Genomic DNA, 18,159 nt, shown 5'->3' on the forward strand with positions numbered 1-18,159 from the left:
TGTGGAGTGGAGCAGGGAACTAAGGCGGTGCAGGCTTCAAACCTGGATCCAGCCTGGTAGAGGGGGGGATACCCTCTATCAAGTGTTTGGGGGATACCAAACACTTGTCAGAGGCCTGGCAGCCCAGCCCTCGGGACAGAGAGTAGGGAGTGGAAACCAGCCGGGGGCTCAGCGGCTGCCAGCTGGGCTGGGTGGAGGCAGGTGCCGGAGCCAAGTGGAGGCAGGGCAGGGTGAGGGGCTGGGCCCATGAGGTGTCTGTTCTCACGGCTGCCCTAGACAGCCACGGGGGGAGGGGCAGGCGGACTTGACTTCACACTCAGATGTGGCTCACCGCTAGGGCCTTGCCATCCTCCTGACCCCTTCCCTGGCAAGGACGTATCCTCATGTCTCTTGCTGAGGGCGGCCAGGGGCCAGCCACATGGACAGAGGGTCTGAGTGGGAACATCCTGGAACCACTGGTGGCTGGAGCTGGGGACACTGGGGTCTAGCGATGCAGATGGCAGCCAGCCTGAGTTTGGAGTTGCCTCCCTTCTCTTGGGTCCCGCTGGGCAAAGCCTGCTCCTTCCATTGGTCCCACCTGACAAAGTAGCTTTTGGCAAGCACAGGGGAAGCAGTTGCTGCACTGGCCTCTCCCACTTGTGGTCTGCAGAGTCAGTGTTTGCCCTTCGGAGGTGGGGGCTGGGGAGGCTTCACCTGGGGCTTGGTTAGGGGTTACTCAGAGGGAGGTCACCTCCTCTCCCATCCGAGCATTTGAGTCCAGGTTCTGCTGTGTTACCTTGGGCAAGTACCTCACCCTCTCTGAGCCTCAATCACACATTCATTCTTTTATTTTTTTCTAAACAACAGCCTTATTGAGATTTAACTCAAATACCCCACAATCCACCCATCTAAAGCATGTAATTAAATGGTTTTTAGTATTTTTACAGCTGTGCAGCCATCACCAATATTACTCATTTTTATCACCCCCAGAAGAAACCCTATACCTATTAAGGTTAGAAAAGGATCACTCCTCTTTTCTTCCCAATCACTCAGCCCTAGGAGTCACTAATCTACTTTCTGTCTCTATGGGTGTGCCTATCTTGGACATTTCATATTAGTGGAATCAAACAGGATGTGGTCTTTTGTGACTGGCTTCTTTCACTCAGCATAATATTTTCAAGGTTCATGCATGTGGTAGCATGTATCAAGACCTCATTTCTATTTTTGTTTAATAATATTCCATTGTATGGACATACCACCTTTTATTTATCCATCTATCAGTTGATAGATATTTGGGTTATTTCTACTTTTTGGCTGTTATGAATAATGTTGCTTTTTTTTTTTTTTTTTTAAATATGTGGACATATGTTTTCACTTCCCTTGGATGTATATACCCTAGGAGTAGAGTTATTGGACCATATGGTAACTCTATGTTTAACCTTTTGAGGAACTGCCAGACTGTTATCCAGAGTGGCTGAACCATTTTCCATTCCTAGCAGTGGTGCATGAGGGTTCCAACTTCTCCACATTCTCACCACTACTTGTTATTTTCTGACTTTCTGATCACATTCATTCTTGCATCCATTCATCCCTCAGGTATTTATAGAACGCCTGTATTTGACAAGGCAGAGTGCTCACTGCAAAATTGGGGAGAGAATTTATCCCTTAAGGAGTTGTTTAGAAGATTCAATGGCACCATGGCTGTAAAAACCTCCATGCACTTAGTGACAGGAGATAAAGATTATCAAGGGGAGAAGCTGAGGGTGGTCAGGGAATCACAGGGCCCCGTGAGAGCAGAGGAAAAGAGAAAGGAATCTGTGTGTTTTGACCACCTACCCTGTGTCAGAACCTTTGCTTCAGTTCTCATGACCTTCTGGGCTGTACTGTTGTCCCGTTTGCAGATGGGAGAACTGAGGCTTAGGCCGGGCACCTTGCCCCAAGGTCGCCCAGCCAAGAGGTAGCTAGGCTTTGGGCTGAGATCCTGTTTGGATAATCTCATTTAATCCTCCCAACCCTTTGAGGTTGGTACTATTATTATGTCCATTTTACAGGAGAAGAAAATGAGGCTCAGAGAGGTGGACTTTCTTGCCCAGGGTCACACAGCCGCTGAGGGCCAGTACTGGGATTTGGACCCAGGCAATCTAGCTTCAGAGCTCCTGCTTACTGCGAGGTCCCACCTGTCTCCCAGGATGCAGGACATGAGGGTGAGGGCTGGGGCATCCGTCTGCCCCTGTATCTCAGAGAGTGTTATCTGGTGCTGGAGGTGGCCTTGGAGGTGAATGTGACCCTAGGCAAGCCTCTGGGGCCTCCGCCAGTCCCTCCTCCAGTTTTTTTCTGACTCCTTGCTCTATGCCTCAGTTTCGCATCTAGGTGATGGTGGTGGTGGCCCTGGAGGCCCCCGTGACTCATACTGAGTCTGGCTTGTTCTATCCCTCGAAATGGAGCAGCTCAGAAGCCAGCAGAATAGTCTTGGGGTGGGGAGTTGTATCTCCACTGTTTGTGAATTTGTGCTGGTTATAAATAACCTAGCAAACGGGAGGGTGAGGGAGACCACAGCCGGACTCCTCAGGAGGCTGAGCCTGGATACACACTCACACACAGATGGGCACATTTCGTGTGTGTGTGTGTGTGTGTGTGTTGTGTGTTCTCAGGGTGTGTGCCTAGCATGTGCCTGGGGAGGCTTTGGGGAGGACGGAGAGCTGTGTGGTGTCCCAGCACAGCTAGAAGGACTGGGCCTGCCTCGGGCTGACTCAGCAGGGTCTGTCTGGTTTCCTGGAGGCCCAGCAGAACCCCAGGGCTGGTGAGGTCTCTGGGGCCTCTGCCCCTGGCTTCAGGTGGCCCCTAAGATCTGGCAGAGGTGTCCTGTGCCCTTTGAGCTTGCCTTTCCTTAGGTCCTATCCTGTGGGATGAGAACCAGACACACAGCATTGGGTCTCTCTCTGCTCTTCCAGACCCTTCCCCATTACCAGTCCCCCCCTGGTAATGCCTTGCTCCCCTTAACTCCATCTTGACTCACCAGCTGAGCTCTCTGTAACCTCCAGCAAGTTGCCTGGCCTGAGACTATGGAGTAAGGAGGCCCATTTCACCTGGTCCTATCAGTAAGGGGCCTGGCGCTTAGTAGGTGCTCAGTAAATGCTACTGTCCTTCCAGCCCAGGCCTGGTTGTAAAGTGGCCAGAACTGTAGGCTCTGCTGGGAACCTATTGTCTTGCATGTTTTTGTACATAATTTGCATAGTTGTTTTATGAAAAACTGCTGGGATCAGTCTCAGCCTCTCTTCCCTCCTCCCAGGGCAGTTGGAGCCCTGGTTGGATTTTGGAGGGACCAGAGAGAACTTTGGATGGGGAGACTGAGGCCAGAGGACAGGGTCCTGCCCAGGATCACATAGTGATTAGAAAAGTAGGTAATGTGGGTCTGTAAGGGTGATCCCATTCACAGTATTCACTGAACAAATATTGATGGAGGCCGACTGTGTCCCAGTCACTGCCACCAGGAGCTGTTGGAGGGGGAGATAGGCATTAGACAAGGAAGTAAGTAAACAAGCTAATTTCAGGCAGTGGTGAGCTATGAGGAGTAAGCCTGGTGTTGACAGTGATGGGGTGTGTGGGGAGGTCACGTGGATGGATTTGGTGGTCAGGGAGGGCCTCTCTGAGGAGGTGAGCTTTGAGTAGGGACTCCAAGTCACGCCCCAGTACTTACTAATTGCCTAATAACTGCTCAGCATGTCACAGATGGTGTCTTGGTGTGTTGGGAATCATCATTCCCATTTCATAGGTGGGCAGACTGAGGCCCAGTGAGGTGAAGGAACTTGACTAGGGCTCTCTGGAAGCCAGGACCAGAACATCTAACCCCACACTGGGTTGTTCTGGGAAACGTGGGCCCTTGCTGAGTCTGTTGGCAGGGATGGTTGCAGAGCCTGGAGACTCAATCCCAGGGGCACCTGCTGGTGAGTCATGGGGTGGTGGGTGGGGCTGCTCAGCGGGACCGGGCCACCTGTCATGGGAACAGGGCTTGTCTTCCATTTCTTCTCATTCCCAGACAGTCCATCTCTCTGTCTGTCTCTGTGCAGGGTGTTGGGGAGGGTGGGGTGGTGGTGTGTAGACTCTGAAGCTGCCACCACCCCCTCCTTGAGGAAATTCCTGGTGGGGGAGACTGGTGAGGACTGGGAGTGGGTGTGTGCTACAGTATGCAGAGCATGGTCCTTAGGGTTCAGCTAATCCAGGGGTTCAAATCTGGCTCCATTGCTGTGTGACTTTGGGCCAGTTGCTTCACCTCTCTGAACTTTGGTTTGCCCATCTGTGAAATGGGGACAGTAATCCCTCACCAGTAAGATGTTTGTGAAGAGAAATGGGGCCATGTGCATATAGTGAGTGCTCCCTCTGTGGGAGCTGTAACGGTTGTTCATGGTCAGGGAATAACGGCCCCAGGCCTTCTACAAAAAAAAAATCCTGCTGTGTCCCCACTGGTGGCTTAACAGCCTCCTCAGTCTCCTCATCTATAGGTGGGGACAGTAGTACCTGCTTCCCAGGGTGGCCAAGTGCATTCCATGAGAATCTGGTAGAAGGGGCCCACTGGAGTGACGGGAGATGGTTGGTGGCCCCTCCTTCCCCAGTAAATGACAACACAGTGAAGGCAGAGTCCCCAAGAAGGGGCTTCAGAACAGGCGGGTGGTTGGCGTGCGGCAGCCTCACAGGGGAAGCAATGTTTGAGCTGCCTGAGCTTCCTGAGCACATCCCTGTCTTGTTGACTGTGGGTCACCGGGTGTCTAGAATAGTGCCTGGTACACAGTAGGTGCTTAATAGATAGATATTGCTTGTACTGACTTTCTGGTGGAGTAGGTGCTGGTCAGGCAGAGATGTGGAAGGGTGTTCAGGAAGCAGGAACAGCATGTGCAAGGCCTGGAAGGAATCCATAAAGGATTCAGTGTGGGAGGAGCATGGGGGCTGGGCAGTCGGGGGGCCTCAGTGGGTGGTCCTGCTCTCAGACACAGCCTTGGGGACAGGAATAAATGAGCAGTGTGAGTCAGGGTGGCCGGGAGGGTGATGCTAGAGGGCAGGTGGCTGGGATGGACCGAGCAGTGACAGTGGGGGGCGGGGCGGGGATGCCCCAGCCCTGAGTTGAGGAGAGGGCTGGTTTTCCCAGGGTTGCGCTGCCATCCTCTGTCCAGGTATAGGTGACAAGGGTGAGCAGCTGTAGTGTGGCCAGCCTGCACCCTGGCTGGGGCCAGCGGGGCTGGTGGGCCGGGAACTAGGCTGATGGAAGAAGCTGGTGGGTGGCCCGTGGGCGAGGTGTCTGGGCGCTGTAAGCCAACCGTGGCGGCCAGCCGGTGAATGCGGGGGGAGCCAGCCAGTCTGCAGTGAGGTGCAGCTACGTAGGCTCCTGCCAGCTCCCTTGGAGGCTTTTGTGTTCATTTCCTTCCTGCTGGTTCCTCTGTTTGCTCATAACTCACGACCAGCCCTAGTGGGGTCTCAGCAGAAGGAAGGGGCCAAGGAGTTTCAGAGACCAGGGCACGGCGGGCATGGGGACTCAGAAAGAGCGTGCTAATTCTCATAACAAAAGTACTCTTGAGTTTATTGTAGAAAGTTTGGAAAATACAAACAGGTCCCGAGTAAAAAATGAAAAACTACCTGTAATCCCACCACCCAGAGAGAGCCTCTGGGAACCTTTAGCCTTAGAATTCAGTGTTTAGAAATACACTTTGGTATTGAGTTCATTAAAATAGGATCAAGTTCTACGTATTTTTTTTATAACCTATTATTAAACTTAATGATGATAATAGTATTAATAGCCAACATTTATGGAGCAGTTCGTTAATGTGTGGGCACCCGAAGTCTCCTACAGTGAACCCCACGAGGTGGCTATTGTTATCTTTGTTTACCAGGAAAACCAGGCCGAGAGAGTTAAGTACCTGTCCAAGGTCACCCAGGTATTGAGAGACAGAACTGTTTGGATGATCCTATCAGCAGCTCTGCTGCATTGCCTGTTGACAACCAGAGTGTACATTTTCCCCTGTCCTTGCATATTCTTTGAAACAAGTTAAAAAAAAAAAAAAAAGCCTTTGGTTATGCATTTATGCCTTTTAATGACTTAGACAATGTGGATTTGTGAAAACACAGTTCTTGATAGCTGCATAATATTCCATGTTGTGGTTGTGCCCTAAGTTATTTAACTAGTTGTCTGATATTGGGAATGTAGGTTATTTCCCCTTTTTCTCTCTTATAAATAACACTGCCCTGGCTCTCTTTGACCTGAGGGCTGAATTCTTGGACACCCAGAGTGTCCAAATCAGAAAGGCACTTAGAGCACCAAGCTGACAACGGGTTCATTTCCAAGTGGGGCAACGGAAGTGCAGAGAAAGGGGGAGGGGGCTCGTCTGGGTCTGGGAGGCTGCGGCCTCCTGAGCCAGGATGGTGCTAGCTTTCTTGTCCAGTGTTGATGAGAGCAGTGCCGCCATGGGGAGGGGGGTTCTGGAGAGGATAGTGGGAGCACAGCGGCAGGTAGTGGCGAAGGTGATGGGGGTGGTGGGCTGGAGCTGATGGAATACAGGTGTGGGGTAGGGAGGGCTCTGCTGTCAGGATGTCTCTTGCAGAGCAGTTGGCTGAGGTGGGATGGACCCAAAGGGGTGTTTCCTGCCCTCTCAGTTGCCCTTGTGGACGGTCTGGGGGTGGGTATTTGGAATAAGGGTGGTGGGAGGGTGAGTCGGTGACAGTGTGTGTGTCTGGGCTTTGCTGATTGTTTTGGGTGGGGCGGTCTGTCAGGTGGGCCTTCTCAGCCCTTCCTCCCCCTGCTCCTCCTCCAGACCCCTCTGCTCTCTGGGACTTGGGCTCCGCGGCCCCTTCCTGGCAGATGCAGCCTTCGTGCCCCTCACCCCTCCGGCAGCCAGTGAATGTGGCGGGGGCTAGGTTCCCAGCCAGGGCAGCTGTGGATGGGTAGGGGGTGGAGACTGAGGCGTCCCCCTTCCCGGTCCAGGCTCTCCATTGTGTAGCCCCCTTGGCTGTCCTGCTGCCCAGAGCCTGGCCCCGGCCCACATTCCTGTGGTGACGCTCTGGGTCTCCGGGTTGGAGCTGGTGAGCGTGAGGGGCACTGAGTTCTCACAGGACTGAGGGCCTTTTGGGGACGGGGTCTGGTGGGGATGGAGCCTGTGGGGATCCAGAGGGCTCTGCCGAGACCACCCTGCTTCTGGGAGCTAGTATTAAGTCACTGTGTGTCGCTGGACAAATCACTTTACCTCTCTGAGTGCTGCTTGGCAGGCTAATTCCCCACCACCTGCCCCTCTTATCCCCTCTCTGAGCCTCAATTTCCACATCTGTAAGAAGGGAGAGCTGAACTCAGTCATCACTCAGGCCTGAAGGTGAGAAAAATGTACCACGGTAAGACCACCGAATGGTTATTGAGTGCCGGCTGTGTGCTGGGCAGCAGGAGTGCTTTTGGTGCATCATCTTACTTGTTTCTCACGACAGCTCCGTGAAGAGTATATCATTATTTAACCAAACAGAGGCTCAGAGAGGTTGAGTAACTCGCCCAGAGTCACCCAGCAAGTAAGCAGAGCTGGACTTGAACCCAGGACTTGAACCTGAAGCTGGGCTCCCAACCCCTGCTCACATTGCCTCCAGTCACCAGGAGAGTGGAGCCTGAGACTGGCTAATGTGGGGAAGGAAGCTCGGACAGAATTAATTATACTTGATTTTATTCTTAGTTTTTGCAGCATGATTAGCACTGCACAGGGTGCTGGGCTCCTGGCCCACCTACAGCTGACCTAATTTGTGTGTCCATGCCTGTTTCTGTAGCTCGCCCTTCCTCTCCCCACATCCAGCCTCTCCTTTTTTCTCTCTCTGCATTCTCCCCCGCTTTGTGGCCTTGGCAATGCCACTTAGGCTCTCTGGGCATTAATAGCCTCATCTGCAGCATGGGTGTAATCATCCTGATTCTTCTCCCCTCAGGAGGTTGGTGAGGCTTAAATGAGATAAAATCTTCAGAATTCATAATGGAAATATTAACATGTACCTAACAATAATCACAGCTACATTTATTTATTCAGCTCGCAGTGTTGGGTTGTGTGCTCAGCCCGTTACCTGCATGATCTTATTTGATCCTCACGGCACCCCTATGAGTCACATTACTGTTATTAGCACCCCCATTTTACAGATGAGAAAACTGACGTGCGAAGAGACTCAGTGGCTTGCCTGATGTCCGACGGGTAGTGAGGGGAGGAGCCGATTCATTCTGGCTTTAACTTCTGTGTTATCCTGTTTCTCTGGGAAGGCTCATGATGGGGGCGTGGGCAGGTGGAGGGAGCTGGGCATGAAAGACCCCAGACTTCTGGTCTCCAAGGAGGGCTTGGAAGGAGGCTGGGGGCCGGAGGAGGGAGCGGGAGGAGGGAGATGCCCTGCCTTTCTACCTGAACATGTCCCCCCCACCCCCAACCCCACTGGAGAGGGATGGCAGTGGAAGTTACCCACCCATCCCAGCAGTTCTAAAACTATGCAGAGGATCAGGTAGGGGTGGGGGCGGGTGAGTGGCAGGCAGCTCTGGTCACTGCTGGTCCCATCAGCTCAGAGAGCCTGAGGTACTTCTTTGGGTCAAGGCTGTGGGTCAGCTCAAGGTAGGATGGTGGCAAGGGGGCAGTGAGAAAAAATGGCAGGGGGTGTGCCAGTCCATTGGGAAAGGTGCCATGTCTCACCCCGGCATTGTAGGTGTGCTTGTACATACCCCAGAGGGAAAGTGTGCATGGTGTGTGTGCATGGTGTGCATGTGTGGAGGGGAGTGGGATGCAGGTGTTAGGGGCCTGTTGGTGGGTGTCTGAGATGGGGCATATGTATGGTGCAGTGGGTGCTTTTTCAGGGACGCATGGGTGGAGCATGTGGGGAGCAGGAGTGGGTATTTGGGAGCATTTGGGGTGTTTGCCGGGTGCCGGCGTGTGTATGGTGTGCGGGGGTGGAGGGGTGGTAGTTTTGAGCTGAGGTTGTCCAGGGGCTGTGGGTCACAGGTGTAGGAACCCCAGATGAGCAGCAGATTGGGAGCTACCCTGGAGTGTTTGGAGCAAGGGTTCCAGGGGCTAAGGACCCGTGCTCATGTCTCAGCTCTAAACCCCAGCCTCAGTGCCTGCATCTGTGAAGTGGGGATAATAAAATCCTGGGAGGCTGTGATGGTTGAAGACGGTGGAGCAGGTAGAGTTCTTCCAGCGCCTGACATGGGACAGGGCCTCCGTAGTGGTGGGCAGAGGCCTCTAGAACCCCCTGAGGACCCTTAGGAGCTCCCCGGGGGAGCTCAGACCTTCAGCCACTGCTGGGGGAGCCTCCGGCTGGGCGTCGCGGCCGGGACTGGTGGTGGCAGGAAGCAGAAGGTGCAGGGGCCTCCGCAGCGGGCTGTGTGGGGTGTGTGGGGATGTGAGGGTGAGAAAAGATTGTTTACAGGTCGTGAGGTTTTTGTCAGAGTCCGAGGGTGTCGCTGCCATGGAGAATGTGGGCAGTGATATGTGACTCAGGGGGCATGCTTGGACGTGGGGAGGGTTGGTGTGTGCCACAACCCACGGACGTTGTGTGGGGTGTGTTAGGTGAGGAGAGGGGTGCAGCTGTGTGTCTGTGTGTTCATCTAGAGAGGCGGTGAACGGGTGAGCCCACGGTGGTATGTGCCAGGCTGTTGTCTGTGAGTTGTGGTGGGTACACAGGTTAGGGTCAGTAAATGTGGATCATGACTGTGTATGCGTCTGTGCTGGTGTGTGTGCGTGTGTGCGCGCGCACACTTGGGTTGGGTGTGCAGATGTGTTTATCAGGCATGGGAGGGTGTGTGGTTTACCTGGAGGGGGCACCGTTGAGGGTCAGGGGGAGGCCGGCATTTGAGTTCAGTTCTCCTTTAAGGGAATGGCATGGATAATTATGCTAATTATGCATGTAATTATGCAAATAGAGAGGTCGTTTGGGGGTCAAAGGCTGTTTTCACCATCCTCCTCTGGCATTTGTGACTTCTGAGGCTTTCCCTGCTGCCTCCCAGGCTCAGTTCCCCACCCCCCATCTCTCTCCTCTCTCCTCTCTGTAGCCCTGGTAGCTGCAGCTTCGAGCACCCCTGTAGTGTTCCTGGGAGGGCCCCGTGAGCCCTGGTCCCCCAGGGAGGGGTACAGCTGGCACTTAGTAGACTTGGGGGGGGGTTTGGGCAAGATGGCATCATGCACCCCACCCCCCGCCCCCCAGGTCTCAGGTGTCCCGGTGTTAAGTTTCCCAGGGTGAGCTCAGGGGTGACTGGGTTGTTGGCCATCACCCCTTCTACCCCATCTGGGGGCTGCTTATTGTTTGGAAAGAATGTTCTCTTGGATGTAGGTTTGGAAAATCACTGAGGTGGCCCTTTCCCCAGCTTTGTCTGATGAGCGTGAGGCTAAATTAAGATGTGAGAGAATTCTCTCCCTCAGCCTCCCACTCTTGCCTTCCCTTTCTCTCGTACACCCAGTCCTCCCTCCACTCCCTCCTCCCTGTCCCCCCACACTGCCCCTCTGACCCCCTGGCTTCCCTCTGTCCTTGCATTTCTGTCCCCATCCAGTGTCTCCCCCTACCCCCATCATTCTCTCTGTTCTTCCATGATCTCTCCCTTTCCTGCCCCCCCCATCTCTGTGGGGATCTGGAGCTCCTGGTCCTTAGCATGGAGGAGATGGTTGTCATGGTAACGGTTGTCATGCCGATGGCTACTGAGCTAGGGATGAATAGTATCTAGGTGAGAGCTACCTGAGTGGAGGCTGATGGGTTCACAGGAGGTTCCATACTTGTCTCTGAGCCTCAGAGCTGCACGGTGTGTGCCCCCATCTAGTGCCCGCCCCCATGCATGTGCCTGTTTGCACCCAAAGGCATGCCAACACGCGGTGCCTCTCTCTGCCTTTAGGTGAGTGTGTGTCAGGGTGTGTCTGTATGTGTTCTTTCTATGTCTCTGGGTGTGTCATTTCAAAGGCTTGTGTGGCTTTGCAGTGTGTTAGGGGCTGGTGTGTGGTGCTGGTCACTGTGGAATCATGAGGACACCCTATTTTGGCCCCCACATTTACCCCAGTTTGGGGTTCTCCTGGGACCACAGACTTCTTAGAACCCCTCCTCCCAGCTAAAGGGCTTCCAGCCTTCCCTGGGCTGCCTGGAAGGATGGAGAGACAGTGAAGATGGACCTGCCCAGGAGAGGCAGTCAGAGCCCCATCCCTGCTCAGTCCCCATCCTGCTGCACGTCTCTGGCTTCAGGCTACTTGCCTAAGAATGGAGCAGAAAGTCTCCAAGGGACCCCAGCTTAGCTGGCCCAGGTGGTAGAGGCTGGTAGTGTGGGAGCTTCTAGCCCCCTCACCTCAGGTCCTGGGGATCTGTTCTTCTGGGAAGTGGGAGCAGAGATGGGAGCTGGGGAAGGTTGGATGGTAGCTGCTGAAATGTCTAAAACGGAGGAAGACCCAGCAATTAGTCACAGAGCAATTACTCTAATTGTTCCACTCCATGACTCACTGGTAGCAAGTAAATACTGATTAATTCATTATTTTGAGACTGTGTGTGTGCGTGTGTGTGTGCGGTAACGGGTATGGTGGGGGGAATCGCTTGGCTCCCTGCCCTGGCCTCCTGCCCTGCGTGGCCTGTGTAGGGCTTTGGAGCAGGTGGTCGAGGCTCGGGGCCGGAAGCCAGGATTGGGATCCTCTCTCGAGCTCCATGGCAGCTCCAGAAGGGGGCCTGTCAGGGGTGGGAGTGTGAGAGTCTGAGCACAGATCGCAGTGCCGATCCAGCCCCTCTCCTGCTCACACACCTTCTACGGCTACCCACGTCAGTCAAACAGTAGTGATATTCAGACTCCACCTCAGACCTGCTGAACCGCCGAGTTCTGTTTTCACAATATTCTGATGTGCAGTCAGGATAAAACATGACCAGTTTCCAAGATAAAAGTCACCAGCCAAGCACTGAGAGCCTGTGATGGGGCTTCCCCAAACTCAACTCCGGCCTGTCCCTGCCCCACCCCTGCCCTGGGAATTACATCCTCTAACTCCAAACCTGTTTCCTAACAGATACTTCCTGATACCTACTGTGTGTCTGACACGGTCCTGCCTCCATCGAGGTGTAGTTTAGTGGGGGTGGGAACAGTCACAGAAAAAGTATATACCCAAGCCAGCACAGCTCACAAGTAGTGGTAGTTGTGAATTCAGAAGCACAGGATACTCTGAAAGATCAAAGTAGGAGGGCTTCTCAGAAGAAGTGATGGGGAGCAGGAGTTAGCTGGTGGGAAGTTGGAGGATAAGGGGATGGGAAGGAAGGGTGTTCTCTTGGAGGGAACAGCATGAGTGAAAGAGGCGGGAGAGACCATGCACGTCCCAGGAACAGACAGGGGCCCGGTGGTAGGAATCCAGTGATTGCAGGGGTTCCGAGGGACCCTGGATGAGGCTGTCAGTCCCAGCTCTGGTGGCATAGGCTGTACTTCCCCACCTCGGAACTTTTGCTTATTCTGTTATCTCTGCTTGAGATGCCTTTCTCTCTCTATTTCAGTTGCTTAAGATCCAAGTGCTAATCCTTTAGATCTGAGCACCAGGTCATCTTTCTCTGTAAGCTCTCGGGGGGCAGGGACTGTGGCTGGGCTCAGTCTGGATCCAGGGTCAAAAGTGTGGTTGGGGGTTTTCGCTCCAGTCTTGGATGTCCTTAGTGCTGGCTCTCAGCCCGGGGTTGCAGTGGGGAGGGATGGTCCATGCCCAGGAGCCACAGCACCTGGCCTTCCCAGGTTCTGATTTTTGGGGGAGTTTTGGGTCTGGAGAGCAGGACCCTGGGAGAAGCCCCTCTCACCCCTGCAAACTCTCAGGAGACCCTTGGCAGAAGTGAAAGTGGCATCCGTGCTCTGAGCTGACTCTCGGCATTGAGATACTTTGGGGAGAGTGTAGACAGGGGGGCTGACTTTGTTTTGGGGAGGACCCAGGGCCAGGGCTGCAGCCCACTCCCTTCTCTCCCTCCCCCGCTTATCCAAGGTACTTCCCTCCCTGAGCCCCAAACCTCCTCAACACCCATGTCTATCTAATGGGCCTAATTGCCCTACCTTTGGGATTTTGAGGTGTGAGACTTTGGGTCCCTAGCAGAGTCCGAATCTTGTCGTATCACGTGCTCTCTGGTGACCTGGGGCAATGGGGCCTCCCTGCTCTCCGCGGTGGAAGGGGGCAGATGGTGCTGGCCACACCGAGGGTAACGCTGACTGGGCTGAGAACCTGCTGCTTTGAGGTGCACTCAGCACATATTAGCATGCTGCATGCTCACAGCAACCCAACAAGGCAGGAAGTGGTAATCCGGCTTACCTCGGCTCTCTGTTTACCCCTGTGGAGGCCACATCTGATGCTGTCCCTCCATTGTCACTTGGCCCATGAGAGTGTCTGTGGTTCCTCTGGGCATGTCCAGGCTGATGGCCTCAGGTGCTGAGCCCTGTGCCCGACTCTGCCCTCCCCAGGCTCAGCGCTGGCGCAGTGAGAACTTCGAGAGGCCCGTGGACCTCGAGGGCTCTGGGGACGATGACTCCTTCCCCGATGATGAGCTGGATGACCTCTACTCCGGGTCGGGCTCGGGCTGTAAGTACCCCCTTCCCTTTGCCTGCGTGTTGTGTCAGCAATGCCAGTCTGCCTCCAGTACCCCATCCGAGGCTGTGATGGCAAGGAAGAGGAACCCTCGCAGCCTCAGTTAAACGGCGGGGGAGGGGAGGGGGAGATCAGGCAGGGGGAGCTCATGGGCCTCAAGCACAGGAAGGGCAGGCCACTCTTCCTGGGGTGGAACCAGGGCCTTGAGGCCTCAGAGCCTAGCACTCCCAGCTCCCCACTGCTTCTGTCTCTGCGTCTCTCTGTGCACTGCTTGGGTCCCCTGCAGACCTCCGGCCTCTGTCAGGGAACACAGACGCCCCTCAGCAACCCAGTTTTCAGTACTGTTGTGACCACTTGGAGGAACTCAGTAGCCCCTTTTCAGTTGCAGTGGCCGATCCCCAGCAGAGACCATCTGATTGGCTCAGCTTAGGTCAGGTGGCCCCCTTCTGTCCAATCAGCAGTGGCCAAGGGCAGGGTTAGGGCAGTGATGGAAGATGGCAGGTGCCTCCAGTGGTGCCTGGGACAACCCAGTTCCGGGGCCCTGTCCAGAAAGGCCAATAGAGTAGCATGAGATCAGGGAGGCACACTGAGTTCGAATCCCAGTTTCGCTACTAAATAGCTGTGCCACCTTTAGCCGTTTTCCCTCTCTCAGTCTATTCTTATCTGTGAATGGTGATAAATATGCCTTCTTCTCAGAGCCTCTGGAAGGCTTCAGTTTAAGACATCAGGGTCTGGCACAGAGAAGGAGCTCTAAAAATGGTAGTAAAAAGGAGTGTGTGTTGAGATCGGGCCCCCTGAGGGGGCAGGACGAGCCTAACGGATGGTAGGGGGTCTGTGCGCTTTGGAACTGCACCTACAGCTCCTTGCCTCTAGTCTTCCCACTTTAGCCCACTCCTGTAAGCCTCTTGTGAGTTATGAAATCTTCATGAAATCCATCCCGATGGGTCACATCTCTATGTCCAAACCTCCCTGGCTCCTCCCCACCCCTCCTCTGCCTAGTTTAGGCCCTTGGGAGCTGCTGTGGCTTCTCTCTCTCTCTCTCTCTCTCTCTCTCTCTCTCTCTCTCCTCCTCATTTTCTTCCGAGGCCCTCCCTTCACTTGTCCTGGCTTGGAGTCCGGAGTGCTCAAGCATCCTCTGTGGGAGAGGCTTGTTCTCCCTCCTGCTCTCTGCCTGTGCCTCTGGGGGAGCCTTAGTTTACCCACCATGTGTGTTCATGTAGGTTGTACCCGTGTCTGACTCTTCCCAGAATGCCACTCCCCTCCTCCCCTCCTCCCTGCAACCTCCAGCAAGATTTGCAGCCAGTAGGGCCTGAGTTGCCACTGCCTGGATTCAACCTGCTGGAAGCTCCAGGCTGGGTGGGCTGGAATAGTCAGGGAAGACTTACTGGAAGAGGTGGTCCCTTAGAATTTTTGGCTAGGCAGAGAAGAGTTGGGGAACATTCACTAGCTATCAGCCAACTGGCAACCGTTGGCTACATTGTGCCTTCCTCCTTTCCCTCATCTTGTCCTGGGAAAATTATGCAAAGTGTGAGGGTTGGGAGCCCCCCATCTTGATGGCTATTGCTTACCTGGGATCCTCATGCTCCTCAAATCACCCAGCTCCCTAGCTCTCTCCTCTCCTCCTCACCCCCCAGACTTCGAGCAGGAGTCGGGCATCGAGACAGCCATGCGGTTCAGCCCAGATGTGGCCCTGGCAGTATCCACCACACCCGTGGTACTGCCCACCATGGACATCCAGCCTGTGGACACCCCGTTTGAAGAGCTCCCCTCTGAGCGCCCCACCCCAGAGCCAGCCACCAGCCCCCCATTGGTGACAGAGGTCCCAGAAGAGCCCAGCCAGAGAGCCACCACCATCTCCACTCCTACGGCAACCACTGCTGCCACAACCACAGGGACCCCAGCTGTGGCCACAGTGCCCGCCACAGTGGCCACTGCTGCCCCCAGCATCCCTGCAGCACCCCCTTCCACGGCCACCACCTCCATCGTAAGGACCACCGGCATACGGAGGCTTCTGCCTCTTCCACTGACCACGGCAGCCACAGCCCGGGCCACCACCCCAGCGGTACCCTCACCTCCCACCACAGTGGCTGTCTTGGACACAGAGGCCCCAACACCCAGGCTGGTCAACACAGCTACCTCCAGACCAAGGGCCCTTCCCAGGCCAGCTACCACCCAGGAGCCTGACATCCCTGAGAAGAGCACCCTGCCCCTGGGGACCACTGCCCCTGGACCCACGGAGGTGGCTCAGGTGAGCGGGTGGGGAAAGGACAGGGAATCAGAGCAGAGGAGGGTGGGTCAGGGCCTGGGGGAGGGAGGATGGAGCTGGGCAGGGGTGAGATCTAGGAGGTTCTGGAGATGAGCCAGACAGGGATGGGGAGGGTGAGATAGGCATGAGGCCGGAGGACCAAGGCTGGGGGTGAGTTACAGGACGAGGACAGAGATTGAGGTGGATAGGGATGGAAGAGGGACCAGGCCTGGGTCTTTAGATGTTAGGACAAGACATCAATGGGGAAGGAGCTGGGTGAATGGGAGTGTTGATGTGGGGAGGGACCAGGGGCCTGTGTGTTCTGATTAAAAGCACAGACTCAGGAGCCTTGCAGCCTGGATTGGAATTCTTCCACTGCCATGTGCCTTCAGGAAGTCACTGATCCTTTTTATACGTTTGTTTCCTTATCTGTGAAAAGGAGAAAATAATAGAATGCAAATCACAGGGTTGTGAGAATTAAGTTTCCCGACATATCCAAAGCGCTTAGAACAGTGCCTGGCAATACTAAGTAAGCTAAAAGTTTCACTCTTGTTTTCATCGTCATCATCATCGTTGTTATTGTTACTATTCCATCTGAGGGGGATTAAGAGTGGGGCTGTGTGAGAGGAATACTGCAGCTTACGTTCGTGGAGTGCTGCCTGGGTGGCAGGCTCAGTGCTGCACACGTTACCTGTGCCACCTCCTCTCACCCTCACCCTCACCCCGCGGGGTGGCACTGCCGTCATCCCCCCTTAAAGGTGAGGCCCCTTTCCAAGGCTTCACAGGCAGCAATGGCAGAGTCAGGATTTGAACCTGGCAGTCAGCTCCAGAGCTCCTCGGGGTGTGTGTGTGTGTGTGTGTGTGTGTGTGTGTGTGTTCGGGGTATTATGGATGGGGAGGTTGAAGGGAAGAGGATGAAGATGTAAGGAATGCCGGGATGGGTGGGATCAAGGAGGTGGCAGAAGTAGCCTGGTCCCTGCTGGGTGAGCTGGGCAAGGAGGGCATGTAGGGACATTGATTGGGGTATTAAAGCCCTTTGCATCCGCCTCACAGAGGAGGGCCCTCAGGCTACGGGGCTGCCTTCAGGTCATCATCAGGCCCTCCGACTCCCCAGCCGGCCCCAGCAGGACGCAGGCCCTGCTCTTGGCTCCTCTGAGCACTCGGGACGACCTGGTGTTTCACAGATGCTTGGCCAGGCAGGCAGGGGAGACAGTGCTGGGGCACTGAGACCAGGTTGCTGGTGCAGCCTCTGCTCACGGCCTTTCCTCGGCCTGGACACCAGACCCACGCTCTCCATGCCCACTTGTGAAGCAGCTACATCCCTGCCATGATCCCACCTCTGGTCCTGCCTCCATGTGGTGGGAGCCATTGAGATTTGTGGTGCTCTTGGACTGACCTTCAGGCTAAGGGACTCACACCTGCCCTAGGCACGTGGATCCAGGATCAGGCCCACGTATTTAAGAGCTGCACCCAGCTGTCCCCAAGCAGCAGTCCCTGATAGGAACCCCCTAAGGATTGTTAGAAAGGCAGCTGGAGAAGGAAGTAATGGAGATGGGATGGGGACCGGGATGTGTCCAGGATGAGAATAGAGGCAGTGTAGTATAGTGGTTAGGAACACAGATTCTGGAGTTGGATAGATCTGGATTTTAGTTCTGCTTCTACCACTTACTAGCTGTGTGTCCTTGGGCAAGTCATTTAACCTCTCTGGGCCTATTTCCTGCTCTATAAATTAGGGGGTAATAATACCTCCTTTATGAGGATATTGTGAGGATAAAATGCCCATGATGTGCTTAGCACAGGGCCTGGCACATGGTGCACGCTTACTGAGTGTCAGCCCCACCAGGGAAGTGGCGTGGTGGCAGTGGGCTTGTGTGCATGTGTGTATGGCTGCACTGTGGCAGGGGGTGCTGGGGCCTGGCTCCTGAGTCATGCTACCCTCCCTACAGACCCCAACTCCAGAGTTCTTCCTGACCACGATCCGGGATGAGCCAGAGGTGCCCGTGAGCGGGGGACCCAGTGGGGACTTTGAGCTGCCGGAGGAAGAGACCACACAGCCAGACACAGCCAATGAGGTGGTGGCTGTGGGTGGGGCTGCGGCCAAGCCGTCACCTCCACCTGGGACGCTGCCCAAGGGTGCCCGCCCAGGCCCCAGCCTCCTGGACAATGCCATCGACTCGGGCAGCTCGGCGGCTCAGCTGCCCCAGAAGAGCATCCTGGAGCGGAAGGAAGTGCTCGTAGGTGAGACTTGGGGCCTGGGAGGAGCCCAGAGGGGGCAGCTGGTGGGGCTTCAGTTTGCCCTCTATGAACTCAGGAGGGAGGGTAGGGTGTGGGTTTCCTAGGAGCCTAGTTTCCTAGGAAGGGAAAGCTGGGGACTCGGGGACCCCAGGACGT

The 18,159-nt window shown here is 55.0% G+C and overlaps 1 protein-coding gene across 1 annotated transcript in view; it reads left to right on the forward strand.

Annotated features, from left to right (window-relative positions):
* The window catches only part of SDC3 (syndecan 3), a 37,746-nt gene that overhangs the window by 14,746 nt on the left and 4,841 nt on the right, over positions 1–18,159 (forward strand). The window contains exons 2-4 of the mRNA XM_082397732.1: positions 13,400–13,517; positions 15,158–15,771; positions 17,715–18,006. Coding sequence (XP_082253858.1) covers positions 13,400–13,517; positions 15,158–15,771; positions 17,715–18,006 — 1,024 coding nt within the window. The remainder of the gene's footprint in view (positions 1–13,399; positions 13,518–15,157; positions 15,772–17,714; positions 18,007–18,159) is intronic.

The sequence above is a fragment of the Balaenoptera borealis genome (assembly GCF_965194805.1).
Source record: "Balaenoptera borealis genome assembly, chromosome: 1".
NCBI classification, from domain to species: domain Eukaryota; kingdom Metazoa; phylum Chordata; class Mammalia; order Artiodactyla; family Balaenopteridae; genus Balaenoptera; species Balaenoptera borealis.